This window comes from Lissotriton helveticus, chromosome 9 (assembly GCF_964261635.1).
Source record: "Lissotriton helveticus chromosome 9, aLisHel1.1, whole genome shotgun sequence".
Taxonomy (NCBI): domain Eukaryota; kingdom Metazoa; phylum Chordata; class Amphibia; order Caudata; family Salamandridae; genus Lissotriton; species Lissotriton helveticus.
In genome coordinates this window covers 480,510,358-480,533,158 of record NC_136070.1, presented here as the reverse complement: position 1 = coordinate 480,533,158, position 22,801 = coordinate 480,510,358, and the positions used below count along the sequence as shown (strand labels likewise).

Here is a 22,801-nt window from a genome sequence, read left to right as displayed (position 1 = left end):
CTTGGTTACGGGAGGAGCACTGGAGCGATGTGGTTCATTATGGGACCAGGAGAAGGCAGGGGAAGAAGAGGTCTGGAATGCAGGTGTCTAGGAGAGGTTAGGGAAAGTGACTTTGTAACAGGTAGAGGACAATTAAGACATTCATAATGGAAAGGGGAGAGAGTTAAGAAGCTTTGATCTGTAGAGGTAGGTATAATTAATATATGGGAGAGGTGAGAAGTTCATGTTGTAAAGCTTTCAGTAGGATGTAAAGCTTTCAATAGACTGACCTCCTTTTGGACGCCCTTTTGCATAGCTAATCCGTCTGTCGTGCCTGGCATTGTCTTGCCCAAATAGGTTTGTCTTAATAAAACCTGTTGCTCACAAACCTGTGCCAGCCCGAGTGCAATTCTCCTTTCATTCAGCCCGAAATTTGCACCATTGTCTATAAAAGATGTGGTGCATTGCGGTTTCCTGGAGTTTTGCGCTAATATAAATATTTAACAACATTAGGAAATTGAAAAAGTACCAATCACAAACATTTACTTAGGAAATGGTGAAAAAGTCGCTTTATTTCCGCAAAAAGGAAAAGGATTGATAAAAAAGGATAGTTTAACAACATTAATATTCATCCTAAAATCGGTTGGACATTATAAAGTAAATAACTAATTTCATTACAACATGTGATGCAAACCTTGCAAGCTATATGTAAAACTAGAATGAACATGACAAAAGCACAATCCATTTAAAAGAATATAAAGCTTTCATTATAGCTGCATAAAAGAACTTATGTCTATTCACTTATCCACCTTGTCATCTTACGACTATTTGTTCTTACAAATAAACTGCAACAAGAGACAGTATAGGCACACAGCAGACACTCGGTTTGCAAAAATATATCACAATAAAAAGATTTACAGATTTAGAGGTGAAGTAGCGATTGCTTCTTTAAAATGTCTATGATACAGTGATTCACTGGTTGTAAAAGGTACACATACAAAGGGTGCATCATTTTTCTCTTGTGTGGTCCCTGGTGAGTTATGGCGTTACCCCACCTGCTTTATGGACAGATACGTTTACAAAGTTTGACTTTCAGAAAAGAGGATGGTTCATGCAGGTACAAAACATATGCAATTTAAATATAGGATGTACATTTAGTTTATTGTCACTCTGAAGCCCAATCTTTTCTCTTCAATGCAAGTAAAATGATGTCTTGCAACGGCTTGATGTGCAAACGTGATTATCGCTTATGTAGCCAACAAATGATCCACAGGGTTTAACACTTTTAATTTCCAGAAAACTCACAGCTGTGAAAACCCATACATCCAATGGCTAATGGCATCTTCCAAAAATATATGCACTGTTTTATTTAAAATTGGCTTTATGGGCTTTTTTGGCCACCGATTACTAACATCTGAATACTACTCTCAGCGGGAACGGTTTGGTGGCTGTTTAAAATTTGTTGTAAATACATTAGTGGACCGCATGCATGTTCACACCACCACAGACACCAGTCCCTAAAATGTACAGTATCCTAAATTTCTAAACATTCTGTGCAGAGAAATTCTGCAACCCAATGTAAATCCTGGTATGTGATAGAATAGAGCACTAATGGAGTGAACCATTTTTCAGAAGTACATTAACAGGTGTTTTTCTTTACTCATAGTTCAAGCTTTCTTCTATCACCAATGAGTGGGTACCCTCCCATCTAGGGCCTCATTCCGAATGCCCCAGTACGCCAACTAGTAACTATGCCTCCCAGTGTTTCTAATACCTATGGTAACTCTAGTGGCAGGAGGAGGTGTAGTGGGTTTACTGGAGATTACAAATGAGACCCTTAGGGTTCCTTAGAATTGAGATAATTCAGGGTCCGATTTCCACCCCCTCCCATTCCTCACTTGCCCCTGGATTTGCACCTGCTGTTAGCAGTCGGTGTCCCAGAGTGAAACTTTCTGAATCTGCAGGTTAACAAAGACCTTGCAATTCTGATGGAGATGGTACCTGACATTACAAGTTCTAGTGGAATTAAAATGACCATGCACTTGAGGAACATAAACAACTTTTAAAGCTGGTCTTTAAAAATATGTATAGCTGGCACTCACTACACATCTCTATTCTCTGCCCCAGGCAAATACTCACCCAAACCATTTCCATTTAAAATATTGCAAAATTGTCTACTGGGGTGAATGCTGTTTGAAAGGATGATGGGATGATATTGGGAATAGAAGAGAGCTTTGGATTAGGAGTTACAAAATCGCTTAGTTGGAATGCTAGCCTATTTATACTTCCTAACTCTCATCTATTGTGACTAATGCCACAAATGTCCCCAGAAAGAGAAAGACAGTAAAGAAGAACAAACTGCAACATTCAGTGGTCCACAATAAGTTTTATCCAATATAATATATATACACAAAAAATGAGGACATCAATAAAATCCAGAAATACACAAGCAAAACAAAGCCCACCAGAGCAACATAATCAACACAAAGCCCACTAGACGGCCATGGAAATGCACCCGAGCAACACAAAGCCCACCAGAGGGCCACAGAGAAAAAACTATCGATGTGACAAAAGCACAACCCAGTAAAATGGTAATCAAAACCATAAAAACACTGACACAGGCAGATTGGAAATACCAGAACTTGCAGTAAGGTGACAAATACATGGAGAAATAGTATGGCATAATTGTGTCTATCCATAAGAGGATGACACATAATGGCATTATGAAAGAGTTTGATGCAAGGAGCAATAACTGATACAGTACACAATGGATATGTGCCAATTACTAAAATCATGAGAACAGATAATGTGTCAATGTATAACGTCAGCTAGAAACAAATTTTAAAAGCATAATCATCAGTGCAACAAAGGGAGAAAAATGTAACCAACATGCATGTGGTCTGCATATTACAGCTATAAGGCTACAAAATAGAAGTACTGACTTCAACAACCAGCGTGAATTGGGTGTGGCACAAATGCACCTAAGCACCCATGGATGACACAAACTCAAATTAGATGAGATTGTAATGCAGGGAGAAACAACGGAAAAAGTACAAAATTAATCTGTACCAATAATCATAAATATGTAAACAGACAATGTGTCAATGGACAATGTAAGCCATAAATCCATAACAAAATTACAATTATCAGCACAACAAAAGGGGAAAATCGCATATGGAGTTAACAGAGCTCCAAAACCGAATTATGTACTACAACAACAGCATGAATTGGGTGTGCAGACTACAGCCATATGGCTCAGATATAGAAGCACCGACTTCAATAACCAACGCTTATCGGTCGTGTGCATAAAGGCTATAACCAATAGATCAGTTAAACCCAAAAAGAGCACATCTTGCCAGGCTCAGACATAATGAAAATCAAGCAACCAAGACACAGAGACAACAGTAACATATTGATTAGGTCAATATTGAAAAAACATGCAATGAGAAAACGCATTGAACAAAGCGCACCTCTCATGAGAACGTTTTGCACCATCTTGCACTTTCAGTTGTAAAATATATGCACGTTGTTATTCAGCATCCATGTGATGAGCGAGGAAACAGCCTTTAAAACGTGGTTTTTACCTCGTTGTACCTTTACCACACATTTTTTATCACCCATATTTTTACTGCGAATACGCATTTACAAGACATGCCAATACCACGCATTTAAGGTAAGTTGGGGGTGGGGGGGGTCTCTCCCCACAATTACATTGTTTTTAAATCTAAAAACAATGTATGGTATTGGCATGTGTTGTAAATGCATATTCGCAGTAAAAGCATGCGTGCTAATAAATGCGTGGTAAAGGCATGCAATGTATTTACCTGTGTTGTACAGTCGTACAACCGATGAGCCCTGAATGGAAGATATTTTGCCATCTGCAGCTCCTGTAAAGAAGGACGTTCTCAGAGATGTATGTACACAGCAGGGATAACAGCTTATACTCCGATATCCACAAAAACAGTCTTAGAAACACGCCACTAGGCAGGAGGTCTACAGTTATCAAATAAAAGAGGCAGTGAGGCAGATAGATGGAACTATAGTATTTTGCAAATTATATATTAGGCAAGACTGCTGCATACAAAATACACGCATTATGGGCAAAGTGACAAGTAGACAAATATTAGACACAAAAAATAAGGAGCTCAAAAGAGTCGAAATAGCCTTACACATTTGTCTAAACATTATATAAGACCACAAGACAGATAAGGGAGAAAAGATCCAGAGAATAGACAAAAAGTGAAACATTTGAAGTGCGTGATTGTCACTAGAAAGTATTGTTTGGTGTGGTGGCAGAACAAATATTTGGACCCATTGACTTACCCTTAATTAACACATGGAGAAAATATAACCATACAGTGTGGATTTTTTTATTTTGTAGGAAAAGATTTTTTAATAAGCCACTGCATAAATAATTATGAAATACAGAAGGCATGATTTAAATAAACGTTGAAGGTGTTTGCGCTGCAATAAAGATTTTGAGGAGTGTGATAATGATAGCACCCTCATTGTTTTCCCTGGTAATTTGACCAGGTAAAGCCCAGCAAAACTTACATAAGGGAAAAATGCCCAGGAGAAAGGCATAATATGCAGAATTTGATGTGATAAATACTGCATCTGTATGTTATGTCTAGGTGTGAAAGTCAGAAAAACAAGGTATTTTCTAAACATAGTAAATTTCTCACCCTGGAATATAGGTACTTACTGGGGGTGGCACATACATCACTCTTCACACCAGCAGTGTCCATTTTCTCTTTTTAATCCTGACACAGGCACACATTAATAAAGTTGTATGCCTGCTGCCCTAGAGTCAGTTTTAATCCCTTTTTCACATATGGCAAGCTCTGCAAGCCTCACGGCCCTTTAGTTCACCATAGGGCTCTATCAAATCTCTCAAAACATCCGAAGAGCTCCTCCTTCTCGGAGAGGGAGTTGTAGCCTGCATCGTGATCTGCTGTCAAGGTGCGAGGAGACACCCAATGATGAAGCATACCACCTCTGGTGGGTGAGGGAATTCGTCCTAAAAAAGGAATATTTCTGTTCAGCTAAGGTTTTCTAGCTCTTTTTAAACCCAGGTATTTCTGTGTGTGTAAGAAAACAACAAATAATCCAGCTATTCAGAATGCCAGGATGCAGTAGGCCAGTGAAAAATCACAGAACACTGCAATGAGTTTACATTTTTGAGACACAGATGCACATTTGTTTTTTCAAGCAATATATTTGGAAGGAATGAAAGAAGTTTCAGCTACCGAAGCCATGAGCAAGAGAGAAGCACGTTTCTGTCCACCTGGATCAAAATCCAGGGACTGGAGCCACTGCACTACTGTGCAGGGTATGCGAGTGGTGGCTGTGCATGGTTTTGAGTAATCGCTTTGGAAAGCAGTTACAGGACTTGCCACTAGATGGTAAAGACTCACTGGGTGAGGGAGGGAGATATCCAGTAATTAGGCAAAAAGATGTTCTCATCCATAGGGTTTTCTCCATAAAGTACTACCACCAAAACAGAAAGCTAGCATGTTTAAAACAAACTAAGTTGAGAGACTCTAGGCAAGAACACAACTAAACATGGATGGGTTGTAACAACACATTTCAATTAAGCTTTGGTCGTGAAACTAATGTACTCTAGGCAGTCAATTTTACAACTTACATAAACACTATGTTGAAAAGACACATATGTAAGAACTATGACAGACGTTCATTGGAATTTGAAGACCGTTATCTTTAGAAACCATGCTTCTTTTCTTCCGCCAAACTTGTCTGTAATAAAAGCAAGTATAGTTCGGCATCAGAGTGCCTGAAGGAGCTTCATTGGATGCCTGTGCACCAGAGAGCCACGTTTAAACTCATGTGCTATGCACATTGAGCATTACACAATCTTGGCCCTCGAATTTTGCAGGACAAATTGAATTTTACACTCCCACATGACAACTGAGGTCTTGCAATCTCGCTCTAGTCAAAACTAAATGTATTAAGAAAACCAGAGTAGGAGGTCGATCCTTCTCCAATTTGGCGGCCGTTCACTGGAACCAACTCCCCCTAGGCCTTCGCTGCACAGACAATTAAGTCATTCAGAAAGAAGCTGAAAACAATACTGTTCCCTAGTTTGTAAACAATGATACGTGCAGCTTGCACATTGGTCCCTACTCTAGTCTGCCAGGTCATTTGTTCACTACTATATCACGGCAATACTTTCCAGGATTGTGATATCCCTCGGGATGATTGATGCGCTTAATAAATACAAAGTGGTGACAAAGAACCGTACTCAATGGCACTGTTGCTGCTTGGTCCATACAGGACTTGATTTAAAGCCTTAACCGCAGCAGCAATTCCACCGCGGTGCGGGCGTTCTAATGAGTGGGCGGGGCTGCAACGTAAGGGGTTAAGAATACTGGCAGCAGCAGGCAAGTAGTGCGTAGCACACACATAATCTTAGCACATGCTAAGTTTGTCCAAGAAGGCAAACTCAAAATCCAGTGATGAGTGGTAACTGCCTGATGATTTTGATCCAACTTTCTCTGACACATACATCTTCAAGGTACGCGGATATGGAGGTAGAATGGGTAACTCTAACTCTATGCTCACCTTTTTTATTTTGCCTTCACAATACTGTGAAGGTAAATACTTTGCCTATGTTATTTCTTGAGCATAATAGTTTTCCATAAGATATTCTAACATACAAACATGGGCAATGACTTTTGTAAGAATCTCTAGAGGACAGTGAAGTCTGTTGGGAACCACCTTCCATGACATGAGCACAGGCTATAAACCATAGATACTTCTTGATTTGCGGGCAAGATTGGAATAGCAAAGTACATATATTTTACTTCACTTCTACATCTACTTTTATTCTCACTGATGCTGGGGCTTAGTTTAGAATTAATTTCTAATCTTTTTTCTTTGTTCTTTCATGAAGAAGAGCTTTCTTTTTAAGTGCAAGTTTGGATACTGACCTTTCACCATCTTGTACACTGGATGCATCTCTTTGAGACGGCCAGCCCGGCTTTGGACTAAAATTAGCAGTACAATGCTGAAGGTAAATGAGCAAAAGAATTCCACCATGAGGGCAGATAGTTGGTCTTCATTTACAAATGTTATTCCAGGGAGACAGCAAATTAACTTCATATTTCCAGGATGAAGCAATCTACCATCATTTAATTTTATTGTTAGAGGAACGAGCACAGGATTATCTCGGCTGGCGAAGCATGATGTTTTGACACTAGCAGGGAAACGTTCATGTCAACAGAAAGATAACAAAATATGGTGTTCTGGATAATCAGTATACCCAAAGCTGGTTTGAATACAAAGAGCTTGTCAATTACCATGGATTGAAACCACAAAGCCAGGTACTCCTTTCCAGGTTCCAGATATGCAAACAGGCCTAAATCTGGAGAAAGGGTCCACATGGTAAACTCAATTGGAAGAGATCCACATAGTTATGGAAAGTGACTCTCTGAAGGGACGCACTTTGGACACTTTCTTGCAGTCTGGGGTCCTTAGATGCGCCGTCCCAGACTGCACTCGCAGCACCTTGGAGGAGGAGGTGGGGGTCACCATATTAGGAGCATTGAAGTACTGCTGCATGGGACGCCCGGAATGCACACGGGCAAACACCAGGCCAAGAAGGGCTCGTCAGAGACTGGAAGAGGCTGGGCCATATCCCTTGGCTTCCCTATTTTCTGATAAAGAAAACTAAGCATGAGCAAAAGGAAAGAGGTGCCTACAATTTTCCCTAAGAAATGGATGTGAAACAAAAATATACCACTGGGTATGCCCGCCACTAACAGGGAAAAGGAACCCTATGGCATAGTAGATGCCAATGTATCATCTTTTGATCCAGTAAGCTTCAAGCTGTTGTTGGAGGAGTCTTTAAATAAAGTATTGCAACCATTAGAACTTCTGATTAAGGAAAGTGTTAATACAATACTCCAAAAACTAAATACACTTGAGTCAATGGCTATTGATCAAATAGCTACAAACAAGGATGCATGCATCAAGCCAGGTACTAATGACTGCCCAACTGTAACTAAGGAGACACATAAGAGTGCTGGTCACCCTAACCGAGAGAATGATGGGACGTGTGCAGGGAGGAAATCACTGAAGTCATCTGAGTGCTTGAGTGGATGCCCCACACTATGCCCTGGGATTGGCCCTGGTCAGCAGTGTGCCCCATCCAATAGGTCAAGCAGCTCGTGGAACTTGAATGCGACCTCTCATAACCCTGCCCAGTATACGGTACAAGGCAAACTGAATTCCATCATCAGTAATACTCACCTACAACTTCTGCCGCAAGCAACCACATTTGTTATTCTCCTTCAGAATGTACCCTCTTGAAGAAAGAAGAGTATGAAGGGTGGCATGAGCTGTGGAATAAAGTTAGACATTGGTTGGGCTGTCACCTGGGGTATGACCCAGACATACTGAATAGTCAGCCATGTCTCCTGGATTTGTGAAAGGCCAAAAATCAGCAAGGATGACTGCGTGGTGGTATGAAAACATTCAATGATTGTGCCCATATTTAAAAAGCGCGATTGACTAGATACGAGCTGTTGCGACCAATTTCATTACTTCACTCCACCTTAAAAATAATTGGTAGAATCTTACTGTCACGTTTAGAAGACAGGGCAGAAGATAGTATTATATACGATGTCCAGTATGGGTGTCAAAAGGGTACTGGTATCATCGAACAATACCGAAATTAACAACTCTTACTTAGGCAAAAAAGGATACATATATTTGGCATTTATGGACATGACAAGCGCCTTCAACACCGTCAATGTCTCCATATTATGGACAATAATGGAAGATATGGGAGTCCATGTGTTGATGGTTATCTTTTGAAGAGAGTTTTATTCAGATGCCTTGGCTTCTTTTCGCTATGGAAGGCATGGAGAGTGTACCAAGCAATTTCAGAGGTGTGAGGCAGGGGTGAATTCTTGCATCTCGCCTACTTAGGTCCGCATCTCCCGGCATTTGCACGGACGCGGACATAAGTAGGTGAGGCCATGGGACAGAACCTTTGATAAAAGACGGACTACAAGGCTACCCCTTGTTTACCCGCAGTCTCTCGAGATATTCTAGAAACTCCGCAAAAGGGCGGACATGAAACCATACGCTACCGGATGAGAGATAAGTATTCTACTTACAGGTTCTTATGAGTGCAGCTTTCTGCATCTGTATTGAAATAAAGGAAAGTGCCTAGTTAAAAACCAGGGAGGAAAATCCACTTGCCCTGAAGAAAGTCCAGTACCCGTTTGGGCCACTTAATAGGGCTGAAACATGTTGACATTATGGTCATAGGACCATTACCTCCTTACGACCCCCTCTTTCTATTTTAAATATCCCCTAGGACTCCGCTAATAAAGGGATACCTGGAGTCGGAGGAGGAGTTTTAATCTTTAAACTCCCTGGCCTATTTCTCTTAAGTGCTCCCTGAAATACGGTTGAGCCCACCCTGATCTTTAGGAGTCAGGGTGAACCCGATGATGAAGCATGACACTACTGGAGTGTGTGAAGGTTATTTAACAAAAAGGAATTGCTTCCTTCCTGCGCATGAGTGGTTGGTGTCCGACCGTCTCTATACTAGGTGGGATACCATTGTGGATCAATATTTGAATTGGGAGGATGCATCCCATCTAGGAACACCTCTCTACCCTTCTGGCTCAGGTGAAGGAATCTTCTCCTATAGCCGTAGTACAATACGATGTGAAGTTACCTCAGGCACCTTCTACCACATGATTTGGACCGGCCTGGTTATACAACAATACTGGGGCCAGCTGCATAGTACGCTGCACAAAATGTGCACATACCCGTGACATTTGATCCTAAAATCAGTATCCTGGGTCTCAATGATAAGTGGGGTGGTAGTTATGCTACACAATTATTTGTTTCATTGGGTTTAATAATAGCCAAGAAGGATATCACATGTCACTGGCGATTGCATAAGGCCCACACTCTCAAGAAATGGACAGTCAGCATAAATTATTGTGCAAAGGCTGAGGAGCAGGTGTATAACTCCAGGGGGTGCTCCCAGAAATAACATAAGGTTTGTGATCTATGGTGGGAATTCTAGCATTGAAGGGCCTTTAATGGTAATCAAGAAAGATGATAATCAATAGTAATTGAACAGTCTCTAGAATAAATTAGTTTTGGGCCAGATTTCTCTCTTGTGGTTACTGCTGTATGCTGTTTGGTATTGAAAATTAACAAAAAGATATTAAACAAGCATTTGCAATGCAACAGGTCTCTCATTTGTAAGAGTTTAGGCTATTGGCATTGTAAATGACAATGCCTTTTATTTATCTGTTTTGCAAATTAACACATAAATAGAAAGCATTGTCATTTACAATGGCAATAGGTCAAACTCTTGTAAATACAAGACCTATTCAAAGAAGCGGACGTCATTGTACTAGCTGCTTGGAAAGTGAAAGCCTGCATGGTGTGCTAAATGTTGCATGAAAGCATGTTGTGCCTGCAGTAGGAGAAACTCATTAAAGAAAATAGTGCTTACATACTAAAAAAGACATACCGTGTAACAACCGAAGTAAAAGGGCCAGTCCTCATGGGAGGCTACAAATGAAGACAAGGCGGTACAAAGGAGAGACTAACAGTCCTATTAAGGAATCAGTAGCCAGCATTTTTGAAGGACAATGACCCCCGTCAATGACAAATATATGGGAAAGTGGGGGGGGAGACTTCTATTCCATTCCCCAATACAGCATGCCGCAGAGCAGCACATGGGCAGCCCAGGCTCGATCTAAAAAACAGGAAAAATGGGAAGAGATTACCCTTCAACTGCTTCTGAAGGAAAAAATGGTGCATGTATAAAATAGTTGGTTGATAAGCATAGTAAGAAGAGAAAAAAGAGAAAAATGCAGTTTGTGTTTTTTGATACCTCATTCGATTTGGAAAACAGCTTGGCAACATATGTACATAATGCTCAATGGATGTGAGAGAACTTAGGGAGGGTGGTTTCTCACAGCTACGTGGATAATTTAAATCGTGTACCACCTGGGGAAAAAATTTCTTTTTTATCACATATCTGACTAGCTGGTTGTTTAGGTGAGAAAAAAACAGAAAAGTGAATTCAAACAAATAGCAAGTAAGAGAATCTGTTCACTTTTGATACAAAAGCTTGACATATGAATTCTTCTTTTTCTTGAAGATAAATACTACTTCTTTTTCTTAAGATAAATACTACTTATTGGAACTCATAATTGGCTGTTTCTTAAACTTCCTTGATTAATAAACAGGTGTAATACTTACTTTGCATAATAACAGATTACCAGAAACAACAACTTTAAGCCAGAACAAATTTGGCAAATTTTGTTTTGCAATACTACAGCCCAATGTTGGTAAACAATCACTACAAAAAGCACCAACATATTAAAGCGGTGGATGTCCATCTTCTGACTTGCAGTACTGAGTCCCACGAAATGAAGGCTGTGATGTCAAAACTGTCCGATACCTAAATGGACCAGTACTTCTGGATGTAAAAAAAGTAGAATATCTCAGTTTCCAGCTCTTGAGTAAAATAATTTGACTTTAAATAATTGATAAACAAATTAATCTGGCTAGTATATCAGTGAAATATAAAATGCACATTTGGTCTTAATTTGATTTAGGAAGTCATCAATAAAATGCATTACAACAGACTTATAATTTCAATGTGATGAGTGTTAAGCTTTAACAGAAAAATGGACAAACAACTGATAACAGCTGAATGAAACCCTGAAATCAAGGAGAAACTAGACAGTGATATTTGCCATGAACATGGCACTGAAAAAACTGACTTTCCTTACTTGTCTTATAGGACTGCTCCAATGTTAATTTAAAAGGTCCCTGTTTTTTGTGTGTTATTTTCATGTCATTTGTTAAAACACCTTTCAAATAAGCGAAGAAAATGCTTATTCCTCTAGCTGTGATAGAAAAGCATCCTAATGTGAAAGCCTCCTACATGAGGGCCAGTGTAAAAGCAATATTTACCTCTTGACAAGCTTGGATCACAGAGTTGGGCATCACTATTAACAGGATGGATAGAAATTCTGGCTATGAGTCAGGGCATCAGGTGACGGACTAAGACTTACTGTGAATGGTCTACACCTCCTGTGATGACACAGAAAAGGCACTACTGTTTCTACTCGCCTCATTCACATTATTTGCAGGTCGAAGGGCTGAAACAGAGCTGCACTGATTCTGAAAGTCTACCCTCGAAAGCAGAAGTCCTGACTATATATTCAGAACTTCCCTCACAAGAGACAGGTATTCCTTTAAATATTAAAATCTAAAGCTAAAAAAAAGGCACCTGGTTTCAGTATTTTTTATAAAGGTGGAGAATCCCCAAAACCCAAAACCTTTTTCAAATAAAATTTTCCTCTCTGCAAATGTACACAAGAAAAACAGGTTTGTGTAGGAACAGGATCTATATAAGGATATAAAAATCACTGCAACCCTGGTAAAGGTTCTGAACTGACACTGTAAATGAAAGACTTTTCTTCAGCGTGCTACAACCTAAACAAAGTTGTTCTATAAGACTTGGAATCCTAAAGAGGACAAGAGAACAGAACCATTTTGGGGAAATATTATGAAGTAAAATGAAATTGCAGTGTGAGAGAAAGTGGAGATTGTGCAGGAAACCCGAAGAGACTATAATGGCTGTAATACCCAGGTTATAAAAAACAGAAATGCCCTGTATGACTTAGAAAGCCAGAAAAATTCTAGTTTTGTCACCAAAATATCACAATCTATTGCTCAACCTCAGCAGCCTTGGAAAAGTTATTCTATCAAATCAGTATTAACGTGTTCCAGTTTAACAGTGGGCTCAAGTGTCCCAAATGGGTCTAGAGGAACTGGAGCAACACAACTTTTTTTTTGTGCACCACCCGAAAGAAGGATCTGATGCGCCTGAAACGTCTGACCCATTTGGTTCCCAAACCTATGGTATCTGCTAAATTTGTATGGTTTACCTTTATGTGTGTACACATGTTCCAGCAACTGACTCTTTCGGAGAAATTTGTGACCACAGACTGTGCAACTGTGTTTTCTTTTTCTTGAAAAAGAAAAGTTACAGTTCAACTCCACTGGTTCAGTCTCCTTCGACGTGAGGGACAACTGGTTGAGCTGCAGCGGCTCCAGATTGCTACGGGTTGTCAGCTCTGAGTGCTGCTCAAGTCCCTTCATCTGGATGTTACCAACCCTGTGCTTTTCATTGTTCTCACTGTTGTCGATGAGAGTATTCACTTGACCAACATTGTTACTCTGCAAAATGGTTGCAGGAACACCAAATTGATGTGACCCTGAAACATGGGTGTACGTGTGCTCTTGCAAACCGTCCCGGGACTCAAAGTGCTCCCCACAATAATTGCAGAGATGCGTCTGGAGACAAGGTCTGGGGATGCATTGACTTTCCATCTCTGAAGAAGCAGATGGATCACTCAGGGACATACATTCAGGCTCACATTTCTCCTGCTTAATTGGCACTGTAGTTTTTGGAAGATCCTCAGCGGGCTGAACCGTGGCGCTTGCCTGGCTAGGAAGATGGGAGCTTTGTTGTTCGGAGTTCACACCTTCCAGACCTATGGCGAGAGAGAGCTGTAACTGGGGGTGATCGCTTTGTGATGTAGCTCGGTTTCCATTCACAGATGCTGGCTTTTCTTTAACATCAATGTTTTCCTTTTGTGTTTTTTGAGCAGTTGAGATTTGGATTCCATATAAATTTGACGAATGTATGGCATCAGTGGACAATATAGGATTCCTTTCAGTCGCAGCATGGTAAAGGATTTTTGCGTGCAGAAATCGAATTCCCTCTTCCAACCGAACATGGTCAACTGTTTGCTTTGGCGCTTTTCCAGTATACATGATGTGCAGTAAGTAGCTAAAGATGTCAGGCTGAATGTCAGTAGGCTGGATCTTGATGCATTCGCTGTAAAAAAAAAAATAGACATTATGTTTATAAGATATAAGCGTACTGATGGAAACCTAACACAAAGTTCTTATTAGTGGCACCATTAAAACACAAGCTGAAAACTAAGGGGCTGATTATGATGGTGGTCGGACGAGTGTCCGACTGCCATCCTGTTGGGAACGGGACTGGGTGAGAGGGAGTCAGCGGTCTCGCAAGACAAATTACGATCCAACCACAGTGGAGGCAGTCGGAAACATGCCTCTTAGCATTGAGGCTTGTGCGGTGGCCTGTAAACATTCCTGCACCTTGTGACAGGCACCATGCGGTGCCTGCCACATGGTGCAGGGATGTTTAGGGGGCATCCTATGTGCCCCCAGATCACATAGCGGAGGGCCAAAGTAACTTACCACCTGCCTTTTCATGGCGGGCGGACCACCATGAAATGGCAGGTGGAAAGGGACATTGTAATCCCTACGGCGGTGCCTGAGCACGCACCGCACTTATTGTAGGGATTGTTGTCCTTCCGACGGTCTGACGGAGCCCCGTCAGATGCGAGGCGGATGGTCCCTTCGGCAGATGCCTCCGCCCGCCGCATCCTAATGTGGCGGGCAGACCTGCAGAGGCCGATGGCAGTGGGACCGCCACCGACGGGCTGACAGTGGCGGTCCCACCGCCATCGTATTCAGGCCCTAAAATTGGAACACCGACTTCTGCATTTTGAGCTTACTGCTTACATCACTTTTACGAAACAATGCAAATTGATAAAAGGGCATGAATATTCACTGCTATTCATTGATGTCTTTCAAAAAGTATCCTTACGAAACAAGTATCATAATGTGTATGTGCAAACATAAGAGACTTATAGTAAAATGTATCCCTTTTTATAACAATTATTATAATTAATGTATTTAATCATTCTTTATTTAGTGAAAGGTTGTAATTCTTTATATTTTTCTTACTTGGTTATCCAGTTATATCAAATTCACATATTCGTATTAGCAGCATGTGCCAAGCAAGGGAAACATCACCTACAACGAAACTTTTACAACGCACTACCATTACAACGTGGTCATTACAACGCAAACCATTACAACGCATTGCGCTGGGGGGCGCTCTAGGATAGGGAATAGGTTAATTTACTATCCAATAACCTTCCCTAGTGTCCACGGGGACTGGAGTTGGAATAGTAAATTAAACTATTCACTATCCAACACCCAAAAGCGCTATGCGTTGTAATGGTATGCGATGTAAAAACCGCGTTGTAAAGGCATGCGATGTAAAAGTATGCGTTGTAACGTCATACATCCGCCAAGCAACTGTGTGGGAATGGAATATAAAGAATCATGACAGTCTTAAAAAGCCAAATTTATCAGCAGTATTGTTTGTGTGTTTGGATTACCACAAAATGAGCAAAAAAGAACGCACAAAGACACAAAACAGATATATTTCTCTTGAAAATTTCGGAAACCACACGATTTTACATGAACAGAGAGATAGAGGTACCAGAAGCAGTTTGACAAAGACTTTGAAAGAGGCCCATACACAATAATGATATTTGATAGACATCTCGATTACTGAATTATAATTTCTTCTTAGTACGGTTGTCACTAAATACCTATGAATTCAACCACCATAGCACGTGACAAACAATGAGCAATATCATTGACCAATCAAAGAATGATAAATGTTTGCTCCTGCCACACTTTCAACAACATTTTGGAAATAATCAGGTGAGGGGTATGCAAACAGGCAATAGCTGACCACAGTTATGTAATTCGGGTGGCCACCAGGAGGAATCCCAATGGGAGGTCTAGTTTCCAAACATTAGGATCTCAGTTTTGTTTGTGTTGAGTTTAAGCCAGTTCGCTTTCATGCAGATGGCCACGTTAGACATGCAGGAGGTGAAGCTGGTCCTAGTGGTGGTCGTGTCGGTGAGGGAGAGGGTGACCTAAGTGTCATCAGAGACAATGTTGATGCTGGGGGTCTGTTATGATGTGGGCGATGGTTGTTATGTACACTTTGAACAGGCTGACGGTGAAAACCTGGGGGACTCTGCATACGAGCTTCTTGTGTTCAGATGTTTAAGGGGAGAGTCTAATTCACTGCACTTTGATGGAGGGGAAGGAGCGATCCAACTCAGGGCGGGCTCTTGAATTCCTGAGTCCTGGAGTCTGGTGATGAGGGTGCCAGGGGAGACACTGTCAAAGACCGTGGAGAGGTTGAGCAGGATGAGAACAGAGTTTTCCCCTCTGTCCATGGTGAACCGGCTGTTGCCGCCAGGAGGGCGGTTTCCGTGCGGTCGTTGTTGCGGAACCCTAACTGGTGGAGTCCAGGAGGTGCTTCTGGGTGCGGTCGTTGTTGCGGAACCCTAACTGGTGGAGTCCAAGAGGTGCTTCTGTTCTAGATGGGTGAAAGTCAGGGACGTAACACAGGCCCCCGCAGCCCACGCGGTGCGGGGGGGGGCCCTAGCTCCAAAGGGCCCCATTGACCCTGCAGTCTGGCCGGAGAGCTCCTGATTTAGCCTAGAGGGGGCCCCCCTAAGTACTGTGCAGGGAAGCCCCTCACTTTTCATTACGCCAGTGGTGAAAGTTGCCTGTTGATCTCTTTCTCCAGGACTTTAGCCGGATAAGGATGGAGCGAGATGGGCCTGTAGTTGTTGAGTTCTTGTCAGTTAGCCATTGGTTTATTGAGGAGAACTTTTACTTCTGCATGTTTTCAGCTATCCAGGATGGTTCTGCTAAGGATGGAGTTGACGATGGTGATGAGGTTGGAGCTAATCAATGTTCTTCCCAGGTTGTACATATAGTGGAGGCAGGGGTCTGTGGGGGACCTTGAATGGATGGTCTACATAATTCTGGCGTTGTCTTCTGTGGAGTGAGGGCTCCAGTTCATTAAAAGGTGGTTACTCTTGGTGGTGGTGGGGGGTTTCATGATTTCTTCTACAGTGGGATAGGGTGCAAAGTTGGTGTAGATCTGGAGTATTTTGTTGTGAAAAAAAGTCAGAAAGGTTAGAGGTCTTGTGTGGGAGTGATGGTGTTGGATTGCTGCTGTGTGATAGGTGTATTCTCTGATGAAGATGAAAAGTTCTTTAGCGCAGTTGGATCAGGATTCTAGTCATAGCACCAGGGCAACTTTCCTGGCTTTTTTATCTAGGCGTGGTACCTTTGGAGTGCAGATTAGTAGGTGTCTCCAGAGGTGTTATATCAGAAGGTTTTCCATCTTCTTTCACGTTATTTGCAATAGAGCTTGGAGTCTCTTAGTTCTTCCAGAACGCTTGAGTGTGAGATCTTGTATGGCTGATTTTCTTCATGGCAGCCAAGTTGTTGGCTCAGTCTGAAACCCAGCTGTTGAAAGTGGGAAGGTCTTTATGTAGGACATCTGTGAGGCTAGGCTGGTTAGATGTGAAGGTGTGGGTCCAGCCTCTGCTATGTTGTTCCATTTGTAAAAGATCACCTCATTCCTCTCCGGCAGAACCCAGAGAGTCTGCCTCCCCCCCTTCCGCTCAACGGCCGCCGAGATCATCTGCGGCGTACCCCAAGGATCCTCACTCAGCCCAACCCTCTTCAACGTCTACATGAGCCCCCTCGCCACCATCGCATGCAAACACAACATCAACATCATCTCCTACACCGACGACACACAACTGATACTCTCCCTCACCAAAGACCCAGCCTTCGCCAAAACCAACCTTCAGGAAGGCATGAAAGATGTAGCGCAATGGATGAAGCACAGCCATCTGAAGCTCAACTCGGACAAGACAGAGGTCCTCATCTTCGGACAATCCCCCTCAGCATGGGACGACTCCTGGTGGCCCATGGTGCTGGGCACCGCACCGACCCCCACGGACCACGCACGCAACCTGGGGTTCATCCTGGACTCCTCCCTCACGATGACCAAGCAAGTCAATGCCGTCTCATCCTCATGCTTCAACACCCTGCGCATGCTCCGGAAGATCTTCCGATGGATCCCCACCGAAACCAGAAGAACAGTCACCCAGGCCCTCGTCACCAGCTGACTGGACTACGGGAACGCTCTTTACGCAGGAACTACTGCCAAACTTCAGAATCGCCTCCAGCGCACACAGAATGCCTCCGCACGACTCATCCTCCACATCCCTCGCCACAGCCACATATCCGCCCACCTGAGAAACCTCCACTGTCTCCCTGCCAACAAAAGGATCACGTTCAGGCTACTCACCCACGCACACAAGGCGCTCCACAACATGGGCCTGAATAACTCAAAAGCAGACTCTCGTTCTACACCCCCACCCGCCAGCTCCACTCCACCCGCCTCGCCCTCGCCACCGTCCCACGAATTCGCAGAACCCCCACCGGAGGAAGATCGTTCTCCTACCTGGCAGAGAAAACTTGGAACTCCCTCCCCAAACACCTACGACTGACCCAGGACCACCTCACCTTCAGGAAACACCTCAAGACTTGGCTCTTCGAGCAGTAGCAGCACCCCCCCCAGCGCCTTGAGACCCTCGCGGGTGAGTAGGGCGCTCTATAAATGTCTTGATTGATTGATTGATGCTGGCTTTGGTTTGATGTGGTGGGGTGCGTTGATGTGGAAGCAAATCAGTCCACAGACTTCAACAGGAGCCATGTCACGTCTGAGTCATCAAAAAAACTAAAATTTAAGAGTGATATAAAATGCAATTATTCCTTCGGATGGAGGAGTTTAAAAAAGAAAAAGAGAGCTCTTTTTAGCTAATGGGTTATTCTAAAGTTTGGCTGGTGACATGCCATATTTAGATATATGCCTGCCTTTGTGGCAGGACAGGAATCTCTGTGCCTACAGTGCATTTACCATTGCAGCAGATACAAAATACGCATAGATAAATGCCGAGCAGGTACCAAGTTTCTGTGGCCTGCTCAAAATTAATTTTTGTTTTTCTCAAATTCGAAAAGTAGAATTTTCTTTCAGAATTAAAAACCAATGGTTCTGCATTTCAAGAAGTGCTCTCTGGGTGCTCCACTCCCATTACTGTGCTCCTCATGGTGGTTCCTAGTAAGGAAAACAAGCTTCTGCAATGCAATAGGTCTCGCATTAATTAAGTTTGAGCTATTGGCATTGCTAAATATTGCAACACCAATTGAAACAAAAGTATATAAATTTTAGGCTAAAAAATGTGTATTTATTTTTGTAGCAATGGTGGCATGCTGCGCTTTAGATGAATATGTTTAAAAGTAAAGTGCTCCATACTGTGATTGCTACAATAGTTAATTGTGGATGCGTTAACAATTGATGTGTGCACTGATGGCTGGTGGTGTGTGTGCCTGTAGAAATTGTGCACTGATGGCTGGTGGTGTGTGTGTGCGCCTGGTGAAAGCATGCAATGACGGCTGGTGGTGTGTATGTGCCTGGTGAAAGCGTGCACTGAGGGCTGGTGATCTGTATGTGCCTGGTGAAAGCATGCACTGACGGCTGGTGGTGTGTATGTGCCTTGTGAAAGCGTGCACTGACGGCTGGTGGTGTGTATGTGCCTTGTGAAAGCATGCACTGACGGCTGGTGGTGTGTGCCTGGTGGAAGCGTGCACTGATGGCTGGTGGTGTTTGTGCCCGGTGAAAGCGTGCACTGACGGCAGGTGGTGTTTGTGCCTGGTGAAAGCGTGCACTGACGATTGATGGGGTTTGTGCCTGGTGAAAGTGTGCACTGATGGTGTGGTTGTGTATGTGGTTGTGTGTGTGTGGTTGTGTGTGATTGTGTGTGTGGTTGTATGTGTGGTTGTGTTTGTGGTTGTGTGTGTGGTTGTGGTTGTGTGTATGGTTGTGTGTGTGTGGTGTGGCTGTGTGTGGCTGTGTGTGTGTGGTTGTGTGGTTGTGGTTGTGTGTGTGGTTGTGTGTGTTGTGTTTGTGGTTGTGTGGTTGTGTGTGGTTGTGTGTGTGCTTGTGTGTGCTTGTGGTTGTGTGTTGTTGTGTGTGTGTGGTTGTGTGTGTGTTTGTGTGTGGTTGTGTGTGGTTGTGTGTATGTGTGGTTGTGTGTGAGGTTGTGTGTGTGTGTGGTTGTGTGTGTGTGTGTGGTTGTGTGCATGTGGTTGTGTGTGTGTGTGTTTGTGTGTGTGTGTGTGGTTGTGTGTGTGTGTGTGTGGTTGTGTGTGTTTGGTTGGGTGTGGTTGTGTGCTCTTCACAATGACATATTTCCCTAAAGAAGCACCAGGAGTGGGTGCTGCCGCTTACCAGCACACACAACCCTCTCATAGGACAGTCTGGGCTAGGCAGAGGCCTCCAGGAAAGAGACAATATTTGTGTCTAAAAAAGTCAAGTCTTAAAATACGCAGAAAAAATGGAGAACTTGTACCACTAAATAATGTACTCCCACTGTGCCTGATCGCTATATGCCTACATAATTAAATGTGTGCAGTGCATTCCTTTACAAATCACTTGTGAGATGCGCTCTTCCAATTGGTTTAATTGAAGCTGACCTGTCCGCTGGCCCCTTTAGATTGAGGTCACTTTCAAGTCAGCCCCAGATGTTCAACAGCAGGAAGATGGCAGGAGTGTGTTGAAGCGAACTGAAGGTTGTCATCCATTACGACCTGCAGAACTTACAATGGGGTATAATAGTACACCTGGAAAAGGGGGGGGGGCGAAGGGGCGAGCCTCGCTGAATCACCATGTCCCTAGGTAGTAGAGCGACACAAAGTACCAGCCTAGTAGGAATGAGTGTCTCACAATTGGAATAAAATTCCCATGATTGTAAAGATATGTTGCCTAAAAAGTCAGCAGTGGCGGAAATCGTAATGCATTTTCTTAAAAGAAAATGATGTCCTTTAGCCTTCTCCACTATAGACAGAGGAAGTGGAATGATGCGAGTCCTATGCCACAGCGTTTATCACATAATTATGGATTTCACACATTCATAATCTGCTGCATAATTTGCAGACTTTATCAAAACATTGTTTCTAGCTCAGACGGATGAAAAGTTACTAAAAATGCAGCAACGTGTTCCAGCACAGTGGGATGCAAGGCCCTTGCCAAAGTGGACTGGTCACCTTTCAATTGCCTATGTTGTATTTGACTGTTAATACTGTTACTGATGAGGTGGAACCCTTGCCCAGGCAGTTTTAACATGTGTAAAAAAGACAAAATAATGCAGTAATGCGGTTACAAAATACACCGCTTTATGCATAATTTGTCCTTTCTTGATGAATAATGTAAAATGTGATACTCCCCTGTTGCATAATTCCAGTGGCTCTGACTACTAGACTGCATTGTATAGCGACAGCATTCATGCAATTGATTTATGCATCAATAAAATGCATCCACTCTGCAACGAAAACAAGAGAGAGAGAGTGTGTGTTTTTTCATTTTGTACTTGGCCCTGTACACATGCTTATGTACAGGTTTGCACCAGGGCATTTGAAAAATGGTGCTTCTCGTAAGAGGGTCAGCTCGTACGGCGTGTCAGTCATCAACTACGCCGACGACACTCAGCTGGTCGTTACTCTTTCCCACCCTCACCACGCTCCTTCCGACCTCCACAGCTGCCTTTCCGAAGTCCACCGATGGATGAATCTCTCCTCCTTGAAATTGAACGGGTCCAAGACCGAGATCCTCCTGATGGGCCACAATGGGCCCTCTTTACCATCTTACCTTTGGCCCAGGTGCCTAGGGGACCCTCCCGCACCCAAGGAAGAGGTCAAGAGCCTTGGTGTGTGGATTGAGAAAGACATGAGTTTTAAAACCCAGGCAAAGAGAACCGCAGGGACATGCTTTGGACTACTCAGAGCCTGCAGGAAGATCTTTCCCCTGCTCCCAGAGACCGCAAGGAGGCTCCTCATCCAGGGTCTAATCCTGGCAAGATTAGACTACTGTAACGCTATATACTTGGGAGCCCCTGAAGCCACCTTGAACTCACTGCAGAAAGTCCAAAATGCCGCAGCCCGCCTACTTACGGGCACACCTGGAAGATCCTCCGCCAGGCCGGCCCTCAACTCTCTCCACTGGCTCCCAGTCAGAGAAAGGGTCCTGTTCAAAGCCCTCTGTCTGGCCCATAAAACACTCAACAACAACGGTCCCCCTCTTCTGAAAGAACTTTTAATCCCATACAAAGCAGAGAGGGATCTCCGGTCCAATGCAGAAAACCTCATTGCAGTCCCTAGAGTGAGAAAAGCTAAGACCGGTGGCCGTCGCTTCTCGGTTCACACGGCGAAACGATGGAACCAGTTACCCCGAACACTTAGGACAGAACCGAACTATCTCCAGTTCAGAAAGACCTTAAAGACCTTCCTTTTCCCGCAAATATAATCCCACTAGTCGGCTAAAACCCCTGGAGAAGCAGATCAGCGCTGGGATGCTCTTCGGAGTTACTACGCGCTTTACAAAACCATTAAATAAATAAATAATAATTCTGCGAATCGTATAATTTGCACGGCCCATTCACGTCACAAGCAAATTGACCACTGGCAAGAATGAGTAATTATGGCCAGGCTGAAGCATAATGTTCACATGGGGTGCATTACTGAAATTCACTTCAATGTTTGCGAACTGACCACAGATTATTTTTTCTTGTAAAGCAAAGTGATTTAAAGGAAATTCTATATGCTAGCAATCAGCACCGAGATCTTTTACGAGGAGAAAGGTTAAACGTCCATTTTTATTGCAATCATGCAGAGTTTATTTTTTTCTTTTGAGAAATCTGGATGGATTAAATTTAACCCCTTGCCCGCGGCCGGAATTCCGCTCCTGTGCTGGACATTCCGATCGCGGGCGTGGTCATGACGGCTCCCGGCCGTCATCAGCACAGGAACACTGTAATGCATGACGGACGGGAGCGTCATCAGCACGCAAGGGGTTAAAGCACACCTGCCAACTGGTCCCGAGCCATGCGTGACACCTGGAGTCACTTCTGGACTGTACCTCTGTGTGGTGTAAACTCGTCCTCGCGGCGGATTACAAATGTTGGTATATGTGAAGGCA

At 43.2% G+C, this 22,801-nt stretch overlaps 1 protein-coding gene across 2 annotated transcripts in view; it reads right to left on the bottom strand.

The window, feature by feature from the left end:
* Nucleotides 1–531: 531 nt before the first annotated feature.
* ZBTB25 (zinc finger and BTB domain containing 25) overlaps nucleotides 532–22,801 on the bottom strand; it is a 65,292-nt gene continuing 43,022 nt past the window's right edge. Inside the window, exons 3-4 of one of the 2 annotated variants that reach the window (XM_078660311.1) lie at nucleotides 12,942–13,897; nucleotides 532–11,461 (exon numbers count right to left, since the gene is read on the bottom strand). In XM_078660311.1, coding sequence (XP_078516437.1) covers nucleotides 11,427–11,461; nucleotides 12,942–13,897 — 991 coding nt within the window. In that variant the 3' untranslated portion in view covers nucleotides 532–11,426. Of the gene's footprint in view, nucleotides 13,898–22,801 lie in introns of both variants that reach the window. The other variant, XM_078660310.1, reaches the window with a different exon arrangement.